Source organism: Anser anser, assembly GCF_964211835.1.
Source record: "Anser anser genome assembly, chromosome: 3".
In the NCBI taxonomy this organism is placed as follows: domain Eukaryota; kingdom Metazoa; phylum Chordata; class Aves; order Anseriformes; family Anatidae; genus Anser; species Anser anser.
In genome coordinates this window covers 43,752,780-43,768,834 of record NC_139722.1, presented here as the reverse complement: position 1 = coordinate 43,768,834, position 16,055 = coordinate 43,752,780, and the positions used below count along the sequence as shown (strand labels likewise).

At 39.4% G+C, this 16,055-nt stretch overlaps 1 protein-coding gene across 1 annotated transcript in view; it reads left to right on the top strand.

The window, feature by feature from the left end:
* MMS22L (MMS22 like, DNA repair protein) overlaps positions 1-16,055 on the top strand; it is a 101,839-nt gene that overhangs the window by 60,853 nt on the left and 24,931 nt on the right. Inside the window, exons 15-17 of the mRNA XM_083828714.1 lie at positions 8,147-8,337; positions 10,930-11,080; positions 15,861-16,003. Coding sequence (XP_083684840.1) covers positions 8,147-8,337; positions 10,930-11,080; positions 15,861-16,003 — 485 coding nt within the window. The remainder of the gene's footprint in view (positions 1-8,146; positions 8,338-10,929; positions 11,081-15,860; positions 16,004-16,055) is intronic.

Here is a 16,055-nt window from a genome sequence, read left to right as displayed (position 1 = left end):
CAGTTTGATGGGGATTATTGGGTGGAGGAACTTATACCAATGATTATACCAATGATTTGCTAAGACTTTAAAGAGAAGCTGTCCTAACTGAAATGCTGTCCTAATATCTCTGTGTGTCTTTTACAGCCTAAGCTAGATACCCTGGCATTTTTATTTTCTCTGTATGTGTAAATGAGTGCTTTAAATTATGCTCTGAAGATCGTCAGTCCTATGATGTTATCATAGATCATAGAATGGTTTGGGTTGGAAGGGACCTTAAAGACCATCTAATTCCAACCCCCTGCCATGGGCAGGGACACCTCCCACCAGACCAGGTTGCCCAAAGCCCCATCCAGCCTGGCCTCGAACACCTCCAGGGATGGGGCATCCACAGCTTCTCTGGGCAGCCTGTGCCAGTGTCTCACCACCCTCTGAGGGAAGAACTTCCTCCTAACCTCTAATCTATACCTCCCCTCTTTTAGTTTAAAGCCATTAATGGTGGCCCATACAGGGTACCAGTTATGGTGACTTTGGCATTTTTTGGCCTTTTGCTCCAGAGCACTAGGCCATCTTCTTGCCTGCCCGCTCCATTCAGATGAGCTAGGAGGACACTGGAGCTTGACAGGCCTCTGCTCTGAAGTAGTGGGAGGCTCTCTGGTGTTGTAAGGATCTGATGGCCGTACAGAGTAACAGATCCAGCCCAGCAGCAACTACTTTGGCATGTGCAGCATGCATCTAAAATCAAACCACTTGGAACGTTTTGATAGCTTTGCTTCCAAAGACGTAAAATACAGCTCCAGTGAAGAAATTAGCTGCCCACAGATTAGTTGGTTTGCTGTCAGCGTGGTAGGTGTGTGTCTTAACGTGAAAATCAACACCCAGAGTTAAGCACTTTTGCTCCTTTTCTAAGCATGTGGGGAAAAGTAGGTTTGACACCCCCCACCCCCCCCAAAAAAAAAAATATTGCCTCCTGCATGGGGCTTGGTCTACTGCAAGCCTATAGAAGATGTACATTGCAGGGTTGAGTCCACCAGAAATGACTGGTCCAGTGTCCTGAGGAGCAGGTTCAGTGTGCTTGGAACTACTGCAGAGTCCCAGTGCTGAAGATGTGTGCTTAAACTGTATTTAATTTCTTACGTTTTTTAATAACAAACAGCAGATAGTCCAAAGGATTAAATAGCTGTTACCTCATGGTTAGGACATAATACTGGGAGAGAAGAGCATCATGGTTTCCATTCCTTCCTTGTTCTGGGTATTTTTTTTCCGTTATGTACTTAATGTGAAACTCTCAGTCCCAGCAGCAGTGCTGAATCCCCGAAATAATTTGTCAAAATGACCCAAGTGCCCTGCTCACTGAGGCTGTGATTCATTGTTTGTTATATTAATACCTGAACACTTTTTTTCTTTTTTAAATGAAGGTAGCTACTGCTATACCCTGCTTAGGTTGGAATGGGTTAGTCGTGATCAGATTTCTGAGCCCCAGTAGATGGAGACTATGGGCTGGCCACTCAGCTCAAGGTGTTTATGGACATTTAGGGATGTGTAGCTGAATTGTGGATACCTAGGGAACTTCCAGGTCAAAAGACAGCGACGTGATTACTAAGTGAGAAGTTTGGGAATTAAGATTCAGGAGTGGAAGATCTGTTTGTGCCCTGCTTTTAACCATTCCATCCTTTTATCCCTCCTCTCATTTCTTTGTATCTCATCCAACATGTAAGACCTCGCTTTGCCTATGTTTCACGTTGTGCCTGGTAAGACATGTAACACTGACACGTGTGATTTTGTGCAAGCCTGTGCTGTAAAAGCTTAAGCACAAATGGATAAATTAAAGCATTTGATAAAAGTCCTGGTTGTTACAGTTCTGAAAAGCATCCTTCTTCCCTTTTTCCCTCATCGCACCAATCAGTGATCAACACACGCATACATAACCAGGCATATTATTCTGACATCTGTTTTTCTGTAAACATTTAAACATGCAGTTTATAGTGGATTATTGAAGCAGATTAAACTGAGGGAAGAACACTGAAACATAATTTTATAAATACTGTGCTGATGGCGGCATGTTAATGTTTGATAATATTTTATCATGGTTTCACCAGTTCTGTTTGTACAGTCAGCATTATAGCTTGGTGGTGGTGGTGGTGATGCTATCATTGTGGCATGCACAGCGCTGACACTTTCATTATGAACATTTTTTTCTGCAGACATTTATTTTAATGAGTGGGAAATTTTGGTTTTGGCCTTAAGTTTCTCATGTTGCTTATCCTCCTGAAATCTAGTTTTTATTTCCCTAAAGATGGTTTAAAATTGTGCTTTCTTTTTTCAGTTATCAGAGTGAAAACACTGTTGCTCAAGTATTAAGGAACGTTATAGGTACTTTGTATATATATATTGCAGCTATGGAAACAACTTGAATTGAGAGATTCTGATTTGAGGTGGGATTACTTCTGCTGAGCTGCTGCTGCAGTCGTACCAGTCTCAATATACTGTGTGCAATATGAAGGGATGCAGAAAGAACTTGTGTCCCAAAGAGCTTAGAAACAGATTTAAAAGAGGATTTGGATGTTTGAATCAGACTTATGTAGAATTTAGTCACCTGCCTTCACACATGTTCCACAGAAACTGCCTAAACGTGGAAGTGTCTGAAAGGGTGCAGGGGACTTCATTTTAACCATTGACATTCTCTAGGTACCTAAACTTGTAATGCGTGTGCCCAAAGACACTAAGGCTGTTTTCACAGTCCTTAGCTGTTTATCATCCAGCTTAGGTACTTTGAGACCATAAACTTTATGTTTTGGCACTTAGAATTCTTGTAAGCATGCTATCAGTGCACCTAATAAACACTGATAACTAAGAGTTCAGCGCAGAGCTTGCAACCCTGCCTACCTGCATTCAAAACCATGCACAGGAGAAAGAAGGTTCGCCTTTTTATGCATTAGGTCAAGTGGAGACATCATTTACCAGTGATCAAGAAGCCAAAAGCCCTCACCATGGGATTTCAGAAACCCACATCTATGACTTTCCACCGATCTCTGAGTGTGGTCAGGCTGGGGCATTTTCCTTTAGGTGTGCCCCTGTGCAAGCACTCTGCAACTAGTGCGCCACTTGTGTGAATCCAGGTTCACTTCATGAATCTGCATCTATAGGTGAAGTAGGATCACACAGTTTGTTAATTCAGACTTGGAGGTAGGTGACTTTTCATGTCTTTTTTCATCACTTCCTGTGAACTAGTTTTGAAATCATGATTCTCAATTGCAGGCTATTACTTATTTCTTCGCTAGGTTCCACCTTGTCCCATATATTGGAGAAGTAAAAGCTGGCTATTAAGTTTAGTTCATGATTTCCAGTCTGGTACATTAAAAGCTGGTCTGTATCTAAACTGAGCATTACCGAGTTGCGTTACAGGTATCATAGAAATGGTGGTTGGAAGGGGTCTTGTAGAACAACGTTCTGCTCAAAGACAGACTGTCACCTACATTAGGTGACATCAGCGATGGCTCTCTCTAGCTCAGTCTCCAAGGTGGTGGAGACTCAACTGCCTCCTGGGGTAGCCTGGTGCGGTGCTGCACTGTTTTTTTCTGGTGGAAAGGTTCTTCATGGTGCCAGATCAGCACCTCTCTCCTCCTCCCCAGGTGGTCCAGGTCAGTGACTTGTCCACACCTTACCTCAATTTTTTATGTCACATATCCCCAGATTTAATTTCTACTGGAAACTTGGAAAAAAGTAGGGGGGAGCTGGTGTACACCTAGGTTGCCCCATGGCAGAACTCCATGATCCTACATGAAAGTGGGCGTGAGCCCAGATGTGTCCATTTGGTCCTTGCCTTTTTGAATGCCACCCATGTTTAAACTAGCTTTTCTTTTTTAAACAAGTACTGAAAAATTCTGCACAAAAGTAATTAAGGCACTCTAAAAATGTGTTCTCCTTCACACTTTGCATTACAGTTTATGGTAGTATAACAGGTTATGATTTCAGAAACGTACATATATTTAGTGAAAATTGCATATTTGAAGCACAGACATAAAAATAAGTAAATGCTTATGAGCCAGTTGCTAAATAGAAGTTGAACAGTGAGTTTGTCAACATGGGGGCTGGCATCCATATGGATCAATGAAATAAGTGCTATAGTTGAGACTTTCTATAATTATCATGGAACTAAATGGCACAATAGGCAACTGGATGAATACATATACCGAATTATTTTCGAAAGCATGTGGAGGGACATGCAAGGATCTCTTTCAGCTTGATTTGGGGTAGAAGTAGTTACTGGGACCATGCACACTTCTGAGTAGCTGACATAACTTCTGTGTCTGGGATTTCTTGAGAGGATGTAAGGCTGGTCTGTCGTCTTCACTAAAATCCAAACTCTCACATTTTTTGTTCCCATATCTTTTCCATTCTGTATGCTGAAATCTTCATAGCTATCCCATATCTGAAGAAGTCTCAGCTTCCCCCAGCCAAATCTGTTGCTTTTAACACCTTAATGAAAACATTAAAATAAGACTAAGGCACAATGCGTTTATTGTCAGAATATCAAAATGCAAAACTTCTGATGCTGAGGCAAAAAGGGGCAGTTTTGTGAGGGAAGTTTCCAAGTTCAAGTGTCATTCTAGTCCTTTGGTCTGCAGAGCACAAGGGCCCTAATACGCATCTCTGAATCGAGGTGTGATGAAGCTTTGTTTCATTTTACTTCTGCTGACTTCTCTTTGAAAGAACTGACATTAGTAGTTGAAATTCTAAACATCAAAGCCATTTATCATGTTAGAAATACTCATACATTTCTACTCAATCTGCCTAGATTTATCCGAGGGTGTTGGTTCTGCAGGCGTGTTTTTTTATTATTTATTTGCTTGCTTCAACATCAAAAGGTCATTCAGGTCTTCTAAAAAGACTTGCCCGGGTTTAATCTTGGCTGTGGTGTGCATCTGAGCTCTGTGGATGCTATGGGTGGCCTGGCGTGGTCTGGGAGCACCATCTGTGAAGAAACCAGTGTCTGGATTTATGGGCTGGGAGCCTCTGAGGATGGTAGCGTGTGTCCCTGGTAATATTGGCAGGAGGGGAGAGGGGTTCTGTCACTGTTACAGAGTCCCAAGCCCTTGTGGTTCAAATTAAATGATGTTTTTTTTTTATGTCTGGAGGCTGATAGGTAGCCATGGCAGGTAATGGACTAGTAGTGACTCGTGTTTCCATTATTTGTGTAGGCTTTAGCATTTTGTGTCTTCTCCAGTTTGACCTAAATTTTCACTCAATTTTAGTAATCCAGGCTTGAAGTAGCAAAGGCAGGATGTGTGTTTACAAGACTTGTGTCCAAATAAATGGTTGCAGTTCCTTAATCAAATGTAGGACACAAAATCCTGCATACTGTCGTCATTACCTATACAACCAGCACAGTCCTCATTCATGTACCACAAACATTCCCTTCTTTTATAAAGCCAGGGTTTATTTTATCTGATAGCAAAATAGAAAAACAAACAACCAACAACAACAAAAAACAATCCCTTTTTGCAGAAGTAGAAAATCCGGGATTTAAGACAAGTAAAAATCCTCACCAAGTTATTACCATTGTAATGAGGCAACCAGTGGTTCCAGAGGTCTTAACGTAATGGAAAACTAGATGTATATGTTTTCAGAAATGGAGTGATGTTTTATGGGTTGCTTGTCTACTGTTAGAAGAATGTGGAAGCCTGAATAAAAGGTAAAATTGTGTTTATCTGCATTTTTATGGAATTAAATTTGCTTATTCGTAGAAGTAGCTGGCTACAAGAGCTGCAGCACGCATTGATGCTCCATCGATTCTAAGCATTTCCCTTATTGCAAGCATTTGTGTAGGTTACTATGAATAAACATAAATACTGATTTGTACGTGTTGCCCTTCCACTGACACAGAGATATATTACCTTACTTTGGAAGTCTGTACACCCTTCTGCTTTGCATAGATGTCTAAGGGAGATGCGAGCCACCCTTCTTTGGAGAGGCAATTTAGAGGAGAGGAAAAGGTCTTTGTGCAATTTTGCAATTTAGTCTGGACGTACGTAGGACAGAATTTGCTCCTGGAAGTTTTATTCTCTGCACTGTGAGGAATTGCACTTTCCTTTCTTAACAAAGTAAAGCAGAAAGTCCCTTTGTTTTTACTGTTAAACTTTTTTTTTTTTTTAAATGGGGAAAACCCTATTTTTAACCTGCTTCTTTAGTCTTGCTTTAAGCTGCTTCTTTGCTTATTCATTGCCTGCCCTCTAGACCTCACAATTTCTGCACCCTTTTCTTTGTCCTTTTTTAATAAGGGATACTTCCAAAGAAGTATTACTTGACTTTTTATGCTAATCTCACTTCTATTTCAATTCATGTTGACTTGGATAATGTGCCCTGTAAATAGGAATACCAACTGACATACTGAATATAATCCTCACTTTCTAAGCGTTGATTGTTTTCACAGCATCCTTAAAGGGTAAGCTGTCTTACTATCCAAATATCATGGCTGGGAAACTGAGGCTAACAAAGGCTGTATGATTTATGTGAAGCCACACAGGGAATAAACGTTGGGTTTAGAGTTCCTGGCTTCTGTTCCTGTGTTTGGACTAGCGCCGTCTCTCTAAGAAATACTTGATTCCCCCTAATGTTACGTCCCCGTCCGCGTATGTTAAACGTAGCCATTCAAAAAGTAGCTGATACTCAATTTTCTCACTGTCTGTCCTATTGAAACTAATGGATGCCTACAGGCAGGCATAAGGTATCGTTACCTTTGACAGCCAGTATGTTTTATGCTTTAAATTAGGTGTTAGGCAGAATTTTTGGATACTAATTTGATATAATGAGATGCGCTTCTAATATCAACCCTTGTAAGTGAAGGCCTTGCAGCCAGCCTACTCTTTATTTAAAATTATTCCATTTCAGATGTCCTAATGAGTGCTGTGAGTTGTGTAATTCTCTTATAATTTTCCCACATTCCCAGAAGGGAACTAGGGACTGGAGTTTTTTTTTTTTTTTTCTATTTTTGTTTTGGTTTATTTCAAATTAGGGTGAGCCCAGAATAAAGATCTAGGGGAAGAGTTTTTGTGAAATGCTTGCTATTTTGACAACAGCAATTAAAAAAATGTTTTTTATAGTCTACATATGTGAGCGTTAAGGCAAGTCTCAATGCCTCTGCTGTTTGCCATTATCTTATAAATATCTTGACTCTGACTTTACAGTGCTGTTTATAGAATTTAATAAAGCAAATGTAATAATGCTGCCTGTGCTTTAATGCACAATCTCAATTGAGTTGACCAGAAGATAAATAGGAACAGGAATGATAGTGCATTCCTACAGATTGTTTTTAATAAGCATGTTATTTAGTTGATCAGCCCAGTGCCATAATGCCTCCTATCCTGCTCTACCAGACAAATTTATTAATGCTTCCCCCCACCCCCCATTTCTCTGAGAACAGTGATTCCCTGCAGACATATCTCTATTAAACCTCTAGAAAGTCACAACTTCCAAATTAGATTAAGTAGCAGGAATGGTACTAGAAGAATCAAAGAAAATTGAGTGCGTTATTGAATTCATGCCACATTGTCTCAGGAAGAGATGGGAGTTATGTGTAGTGGTAACTTTTGTCCTTACTGTACTAACAAAGCTGTGGGCATTGCTGTCAAACCTAATTGTCTGCTGCACATCAGGACAAAATGAATCTTTTCCCTTATCAAAACTCGTACCTAGAGAGGTTTTACAAATGAGAAATAGGTTGCAGAAGGAAGCCTTACAATTGATCAAAATCATTTGCCATTATTTGCTGCGTACAACCCTACCCTGAAAACCTTGCTGGCAAAAAAATTTAAAAAGCATCTGGCTTTGGATTGTAAGCAGACTTGCTTGTCATGCTAGCAGTCGCAAAATGCAGATATTCATTTTAAAGCTGCCTATTTCTCATTTTGATCTGACATATTAAAAAGCATATAATTAATGGTTGACATTAGTAATTAACATTAACTTTATGGTGCTTAATATGCCATCATTCATCCATCAAATAACTGGTATGCATAATGTCTTTGCATAAAGGTTTTAATTACGCAAAATGATTCTCCAGTTCTCAGGCTCTACAGTTTGAAGTAGTTGTAAATGCATTTCTAAAAAAAAAAAAATCAGAAATTTTCATTTATTGAACGTAAACACTGTTTTTGTTTCTCCCTAGGAGTGTGCACAAACGGGTAAGCCAGGGACTTCAACCAGGGAATGCAGACCCAAACGCACAGCTTCCATTAGTGGCTAAAGAGCACCACCTTGCTGTCGCCAGTGCTCTCTGGAGAAATTTTTTTCCGTTTTTGAAGAGCCAAAGAATGTCACAGATGCCACCTTCCCCTCAGCTTGCTGATACAGCTGCAGGTTAGCATTGACCCTCCATGCTAATACTGGATTTGTTGCTGTATTCTGGGTCACAGACTTTCAAGGATTTTGTGTTTGGGGATATTGCTGCTTACATGTGGTAACTCAAATATGCATAAATGCAAAAAAAAATAAAAATAGATTCTGTGCTAAATATTTTGACAAGAAGAAATATTGTAGTGCTGAATTACTTGATAGAATACAAACAGAGAACTCCAAAGGGGTTTGAAGCTATACAAGCCTGATTTCTTTTTCCTTCCTAGTCACAGATTATAATCAACATTGCAAATGTTATACAATATAAATGAGAATAATTTATTTCACTGTATCTAGAATTTGTATCTTTTTGTACAAGCTTATTATAACTTTGTGTTGAACCATCTTTTCACTATGGCTGTGATTCAATCAAGTTTTTATTTTTGTGTAATATTTTATATCTGAAGACAATTTTTAAATGGTTGATTGCATGACTGTTAGCTTTTGCTGAACCTTTATGGTCATGGCATGGCATAAAACTATGTCATAATTCAGTGTAATTTTTCATTTTGCTTTGCACTGAAGGGTCTTAATCTTGACGTGCAATATTCCATATGCGTGTGAACTCCCATGTGCAGCCAGATAATCAGCATGTCACTGAACATGGGAAATCCCATTTTGATCTTTAATGTCAGTAGTGAGCATTGTATTCTGTAGTTGCAATAGTCCTTTAAATTATAGCTAAATGGATAGAAAAGTAAAGTATAATTTATTTTTTTTCCATCATGATGTGAATTAGATAAAGTTATAAGCTCAGAAGCACTGAGTTGGTAATAGAAACATGAAAAGACCCTTCGTTTGAATCAGCTCTACAGTAGTTAGTGACATTAATGAAGGAGGCAGTGTGCAACTGCAGTGGCCTCACACTGCTGAAGCATTTATGGAAAACAGCAATACAAATCAAAGGAAGAGGTTTTTAATGTCATAACTTTCATTCATTTCCTATGGTGTTACATCTTTTTATTTTATATTAACACAGTGGAATAGCAAGAAGAACAACCTATTATAAACTCTGCTGAAGAGAAGTGGAGTGCAGTTGTGACCTGCTTTATGTAGACATGTTAGGTAGTACTACAGAGGAGAAGGCAAACCCTTCCCACGCGGTACGAGCTTCTTGCCTTGGAGGTTGCAGCCCAGAGGAGAGAGTAGCTGTCACAGCTCTCCTGCTCCCCCTGCCAGGCAAATAGCCTGGGTCTTGCATTATCATTTCTGTCCCCGTTTTCTCCCTCACCCGTGTTACTGCTGGTGCTGCAGAAACAATGCAATAATCTGGAAGAAGACTGGCACAAATTGCTTCCTCACCTAAGGCAGAGCAGGGACTCTGTATGACCTCCTTTTTCATATTGAAGCACATAAGGAAATGTGAGGTCCATCATAGCTTAAGGTAGTCTGTCCCTACACCATTAATTAAAAGAGCTTCGTTGTTGGTGTTCCTGAAAACTAGCCTTTTCTGTCTAATTCAAAGTGGGCTTCTCAATGCTTGCAGTTTTATAAATCATTACCTTAATAAATTAATGTTGATACTTAACTTGAATTGGACAATTTGGGAACCAGTGAGCCTGTTATTTTGGTCCCCTCCAAAGACAGTTTTCCTGACTCATTTGTTGCCACTCATTTCCTATAACATAATAACTGCTCGGCACTTCAGATTACATTACATTAAATGCATTTGTCTTTTGTAGCATCAATGATTGTGCTTTAATTTTTATGCTAGCAGGGTTTTATATAGATTCTGCAGCAGACCTAGCAGGAACAGCAAAAAGTTGTGTTTCATTAAAAAAAAAACAACCTATATGCCAAGTAGTACTACCCCCAGTTTCTAGGTCTGCAGCTGTTATATGAAGATTCTTTTTTCAAGAGTAAGCTTGTCTGTAGTGCTTTATTTACACAATAACCTCTGATACCTGAAAGCTTATTCTAAAAATAGAAAGATACCAGCTTCTACTCAGTGCATCCTTTCCAAATACAGTTCTTCCCTGCAAGAGATGTGTAAAAACAAAAAGTAGGTAAATAAAACTCAACTCTGTAAAGCACAGCAATACTTGTGTGTATAAGGGAAGAAGTGGTAGATGGAGACAAAAAAGGGAGGCCAAGAAGGATTAAAAAAAAAAAGTTATTTTCACTGTTTTGCATTTGGTGTCTTACATCGACTTAAAAACCCCCAGAATCATAGAATGGCTGAGGTTGGAAGGGACCTCTGAGGATCACCTAGTCCAACCCCCATGCAAGCAGGATCACCTAGAGCACATTGTACAGGATGGCATCCAGACAGGTTTTTAATATCTCCAGAGGAGACTCCACAACCTTTCTGGGCAACCTGTGTCAGTGCTCTGTCACCCTCACAGGAAAGAAGTGAACCCCTTGGGATAGAGACTACATTTTGCCATGTATGCAAATGCTATCCGTTAGAACAGTTGCCCAGTTTTAATTGAGATTTTTGGTACTTCCAGAAATGCACAGTAATGATTTTAATTAATTCTCAATGCTTTTTTTGTGAAACGGGAATGCACGAAAAAACATTAACATGGTACCATGTTTTTCTCTCTTTAAAATCAGGTTTTACCCTCTTAGCTTTGGATATACCCAGCAAAGCCCTATCAGATCTTCAGCCACAACCTGTTCTATCAATGATGCAGCTGTTTGGATGGGATGACATGGTGTGGCCTCACCTGGTGTCAAGATATCTGAGTCACCTAATTCAAAACAGGTAAAAAAACTGCAACCACGTGTTCTCTGATGTCCTTCCAGTACCTTCTCATTCCTTCTTCAGACTTGGGAAAACATTGCTTAAAATAGCAATGTTTCGTTAAGTTGGTCCAGGTTTTTTGCATCTGTTAAAGTTCTAGATTTCTTGAAAACATCATTTCCTCTTGCATCATTCACACGGTGTAGTGGGTGTTATTTGTGTGGGTTGGATTTTTTGTTTATTTGTTTTACATATAAATAGTTTAGGATATTCAAAATTTGTCAGGAAGATAGGTAAGTATTTTGAAAAAGTTGTTTTTTATGACAGACCACTTTCTTCCAAATGGAAACAGTGTTGTTACTAACAGATTTTGGAATACATGCACTGAGACAGTGTCTCCAGTGCAGTACTCCGGTGAAGAGCCATACTGTGCCAAAGTGAAATGCCTGAACCCATAACCTATTTTTCATTTGCATAGTTGTAGCTAACTATCTATCCCCTTTTATTGTTGTTGCTCTTTGGCAGTTGTTAGAGCTTGGCAAAGCATTAGCCTCCTACCCTAGCTGCACTTTAATTTGGTAAACCTGGTAAATTCTAAAATGTCTTGTTAAAAGTACTGGTCTTATTTTTCTCATGCCACTTACATTTAATATAAAAACTTAAATCTTACTATAAAAAGTCAAGTTATACATTATCACAGAAATTTGAGGATATAATACAGCAATTATTTAATGTTAAAATGCCTTGACTTCTTCAAAAGGAAGAAGTTCTTCAGGAAGCTGAGGACGATGGGTTGGGTAGTGTTGAAAGTATAAGGAAAATGACTGTAAGAAAATGCATGCATTAAACCCTTCTTATTGACAAGCTTGAAACACTTTCTGAGCACATAATAATGTTCACGGAGCTCAGGTTTCTGAGACCTGCTAAATGGATGCTTTAAACTAAGTAATGGGATTACAAAATGTCACATTCCTATGTTTTATATATACCAATGTTAAATTTTCACAAAATCACGGGACTGTTTAGGTTGGAAGGGACCTCTCAAGCTCAGATAGTCTGACTTGTCCAATGCTCTGCTCAAGCAGGGTCAACTAGAGCAGATTGCCCAGGACTATGTTCAGTCAGAATTTTATATACCTGAAAAAATGTATTCCTCTTAATAGGTCTGTATAAACCCAAGATAGATGGTGTTGAGTAGTGGTTGTTGTGGTGTGTTCCCCCCACTTCTGAGTCAGGCTTTGGAAGCAGGGGAGGTGAGAGAGGACAGAGAGAGTGTGTCTGTGTTGGGCTGTATTTGAAAGTGAAAAATGTTGCACGTTTTTTAGGGTACAAATTGCACTAAGTAACATAGCTGTAAATCGTGATAAAGGCTGTTTAAGTGTGAGTGGTGAAGAAAAGTCTATGGCCCTTTTGAAGGGAGATATTAAAAGAAGCTGAAATTAGTTCCCCTTCAGTCACTTTGTAACTCAAGAAGTGAGCATTCACTCTGATTTGCTGCCTTTCTCTTGTGTGATCATTGCAGGGTCAGTTTCATGCAAGGTTTCAGATATGTAGCATGTGCTGAATGAAATAGGAGTTAAGTGTGTAAATGCCCATTTATAATTTAAATTTGGTTGCTCTTCAGGTAAGATCAAGGAAAACGCTTTCATGCCTAAACTGGAGTTTTAGTGTAATTTAGGTGCTTAAAGCTAATTAACAGCTCTCCCAGTAAACACTTCAGGGAAAGCAGTTCCTTAAATATACATTAGCAATATTCACCTGACATATTGGTATATATGTATCCATGTATATATGTATATATATATAGCCATCCTGTCTGAGTACCTGATGTTTATTGTTTTTGGAACCGTGGCCTAAGTATTCATGTTTCCAATTATTCGGTAGCATGGTTGCATTAGCAAATAGAGAACCTGAACGTATGGCTAGCACTGAGTTCCCCCTACAGCACAGCTGCCATAATTTCATCTAAAAATGCAGTTAGCACTGACGGTATTTACCATGTCTGCTGGTTGAACAGTTAGAGCGTTTGTGCAAGACTCGGGAAGACCCTAGCGAAGTGAGCCTTGCACTTCAAGGGGGTTCAAACTTTTATGTCGAAATGCCATCCTGGGAATGAGAGGCTCTTGCCATCCTCTTGCAGGCTGTGCCATGGAGTTACTGAAAATGTCAGGTTCATGGATCCGTATCAAGAGAACTAGGAGAACTAGAATGAGAAATTGTGACTCCATGGTTCATTGATGATGGATATTTGTCTTTTGCTGCCGTGCGTATATTCTTACTCTTTCTGGTTCTCTTTCATATGTTCTCATTCTTTCTCACTCTCATTTTTTTCTTTCTGAGTCTCTCTTGCTTGCTCCTTTCCCAAAAGCTCCTCTTGGGAGCAGGGGACATATTTGCCTCTCTGTGAGAGTGCTTTATTTTTGCCCCTAAGCTGTTGGGGTTGTGATTGGCAAGCCTCAAGGAGAATTGTCTGTTTCCCCTATCAGTTGCCTCAAGGCCTATCAAGGTAAAAACTGAAGGATCTGAGCCTCGAACATATGTCCCTGCTTCATCAACAGAGCTGTCGGGTGCTCAGGCTGCCTTATGAAAGGGCAATGAGTACCTAAGAAAAGACTTCTGAGAGAATTATACAGATGTATCGTTCTCTAAACATTGTCATTTTATTATATGCTAATAAGACAACTTTTTTGTGTGTGTAATAGAGTTCACGTCCTTATTTACCTTAGGCAGTTGTAGAACAAAAGTTATCAAAGTATCTAAGTGCTGGGCTCTTAAGGCTTCGTGGTTACTGTGCTGTGATAATTTTCACATCAAACATTCTCAGTTAAAAAGTGAAAAGATTATTTTGTTGCTGATGCTGTTACACCCTGCAAGGGCAGCCTGGTCTCTTTAGGATTGAAGCTGTGTCCTGCCTATCAGCTACTTCAGTGTTGGTAACGAGAGTTCTGTTCAAGAGCTGTGTGCCCTTGGGAACATGTGCACGAGCTCTGGTATGTGGGTTTTTTTTTTTTTTTTTTTTTTTTTTCGGTAGTGCTTGAAGTTCATCTCCCAACCAGTGTTGTGTAGTACATGATAGTATTATAACTGGTTTATGCATCTTAAAGCATGTGTTTGAGCTCATTGGTTTAAAAGGACCACTTGCCATGCTTGTAGCAGGTAGTTACTGTTCTTTCCTTTCTGAAGGAGTAGGAACACATTCCTCTCCAGTTTTAGGAAGATGCCTAAGTGGCCCACCTACAAACAAACACGAGAAACATGAGCGAGAGTACAGCAGAAAGTGTGTTTGTAAGCCTTTGGGTCCATGGAGACTAGCTGTGTACACTGAGATTACATAAGGTTGGATTTTGTTGTTGTTGTTTACACATTACTGCAAAGAGCATGAAGTCCATAGCTAGTCCGTAGTCCTGTTTTGTTGTGTTTGTGTTTTTTTTGTTTGGCACTGGAATTTAATTTTCATATTTTATATTTTGTTTGCATTTGATCTCCTTGTTTTGTCAGTAGCACTTCAGCAGGGATGTTCATACAAAATGTACAGTTGTCCTTCCTTTAACTAACTGAAAAAGAAATATAAACCACAGTAAAACAAACAAACAAAAAAACCTTTATTAATGGTGTTCAGTGAGAAGCAGAATCCAGTTTGGCTACCACAGGTCTATGTGGACCTTTGTTGACTCTGTTGCGAGCATGAGTAAAAATTCAGTGGAAAATAAGTAGATTTATATGTACATATATCAAGAAAAGAGTACAAGGATTTTTCATTAAAGTCAAAGCACCTAGGACTGACTAGGGAGGAAATCTCTCAAATAAAAAGGTCTAACTATTTTCAAGAAATCTCACTGACCTGAAGCACACGAGGAGCTCATCCACTAGGAATTGCAAACAGGGTGCAGAACAGACCTGCTGTCCATTAGCAAGGAGTTTCTGCAGAATTAATGATGTGGGGCTGATGTGCTTGGGAAAAAGTGACTGCAGCAGCTACTCATGGTGGTAAGGCGCGTAAAACTTTGGCAGTGCTGAACAGTTGAGCAGCGTGGTTATGCATTGAGTGTTGATGGTGCCATTGTTTCCAGCCTGACCCCTGGCTGGGTGTTCGACTGAGAGCACGTACAAGTTTGCTGTGTGTGTGAATGTATATACCTGTGTGTGTACACATACATAAATGCATACATATAGGCATTTTTAAATATATATCAAGTTTAGCAGCTTCCTTTTGCATCTCCAGGCTGTCTTTTTATCTTTTCATTTTTTTAATCTAACAAGACACGTCTTTATTTGCTAAAGCAGACCTTCTCCATCTCTTTATGTAGTTAGAATAAAGTAGACTTAGAGGTACCTGAGCTAGCTTCATATGAAAGGCTGGGGAAGCATAAGCAGCATCAATACGAAGTTCCAGGTTGATTCAGATAAACTGTTCTCAGCGTTGTATGTCAGCGGTTTGGATAGCACTGTCAAATTATCCAGTGAGAGAATAAGACATTCTCCGTTGTGTGAATATTTTTCTCCTTCTGTTTTGTTTTATGCAGAGAAAACAAACATATGAAAGCAATCGTTTATATGCTTTTATGTTACTATATGTGGCATTACAGAATTTATCATTTTATCTGTACTTAGGCATCAGGATACGGTGAGCAAAATCTGTGGAGTACACAGAAGGAATGCTGTTTTGTCCTTTCCGTTACTTTATTTCTAATTGCTTATATGCACAGTTTCTATATATCCAGACCCAAATGGAACACTCTGTCACCTTTTCACATGCTTCTATTAGATCTCTTTACCTTTTATTCCTCTTCTACCTATGCAGTGAGCTGTGTGAAGCTTTTTCTAAGATGGGCTATACATCCTACGAAGCTCTGACAGTACGTTCTTGGTTTCGATGCGTTTTGCAAATGTTCATAGATCAACCGACTGGTATGCTGGCCAAGACAGATGCTGAGCGAACAGTTGGTAAGTGTTCACATTTCCCTAATGTTTGCAGTAACGATTCTATATTGCAAAA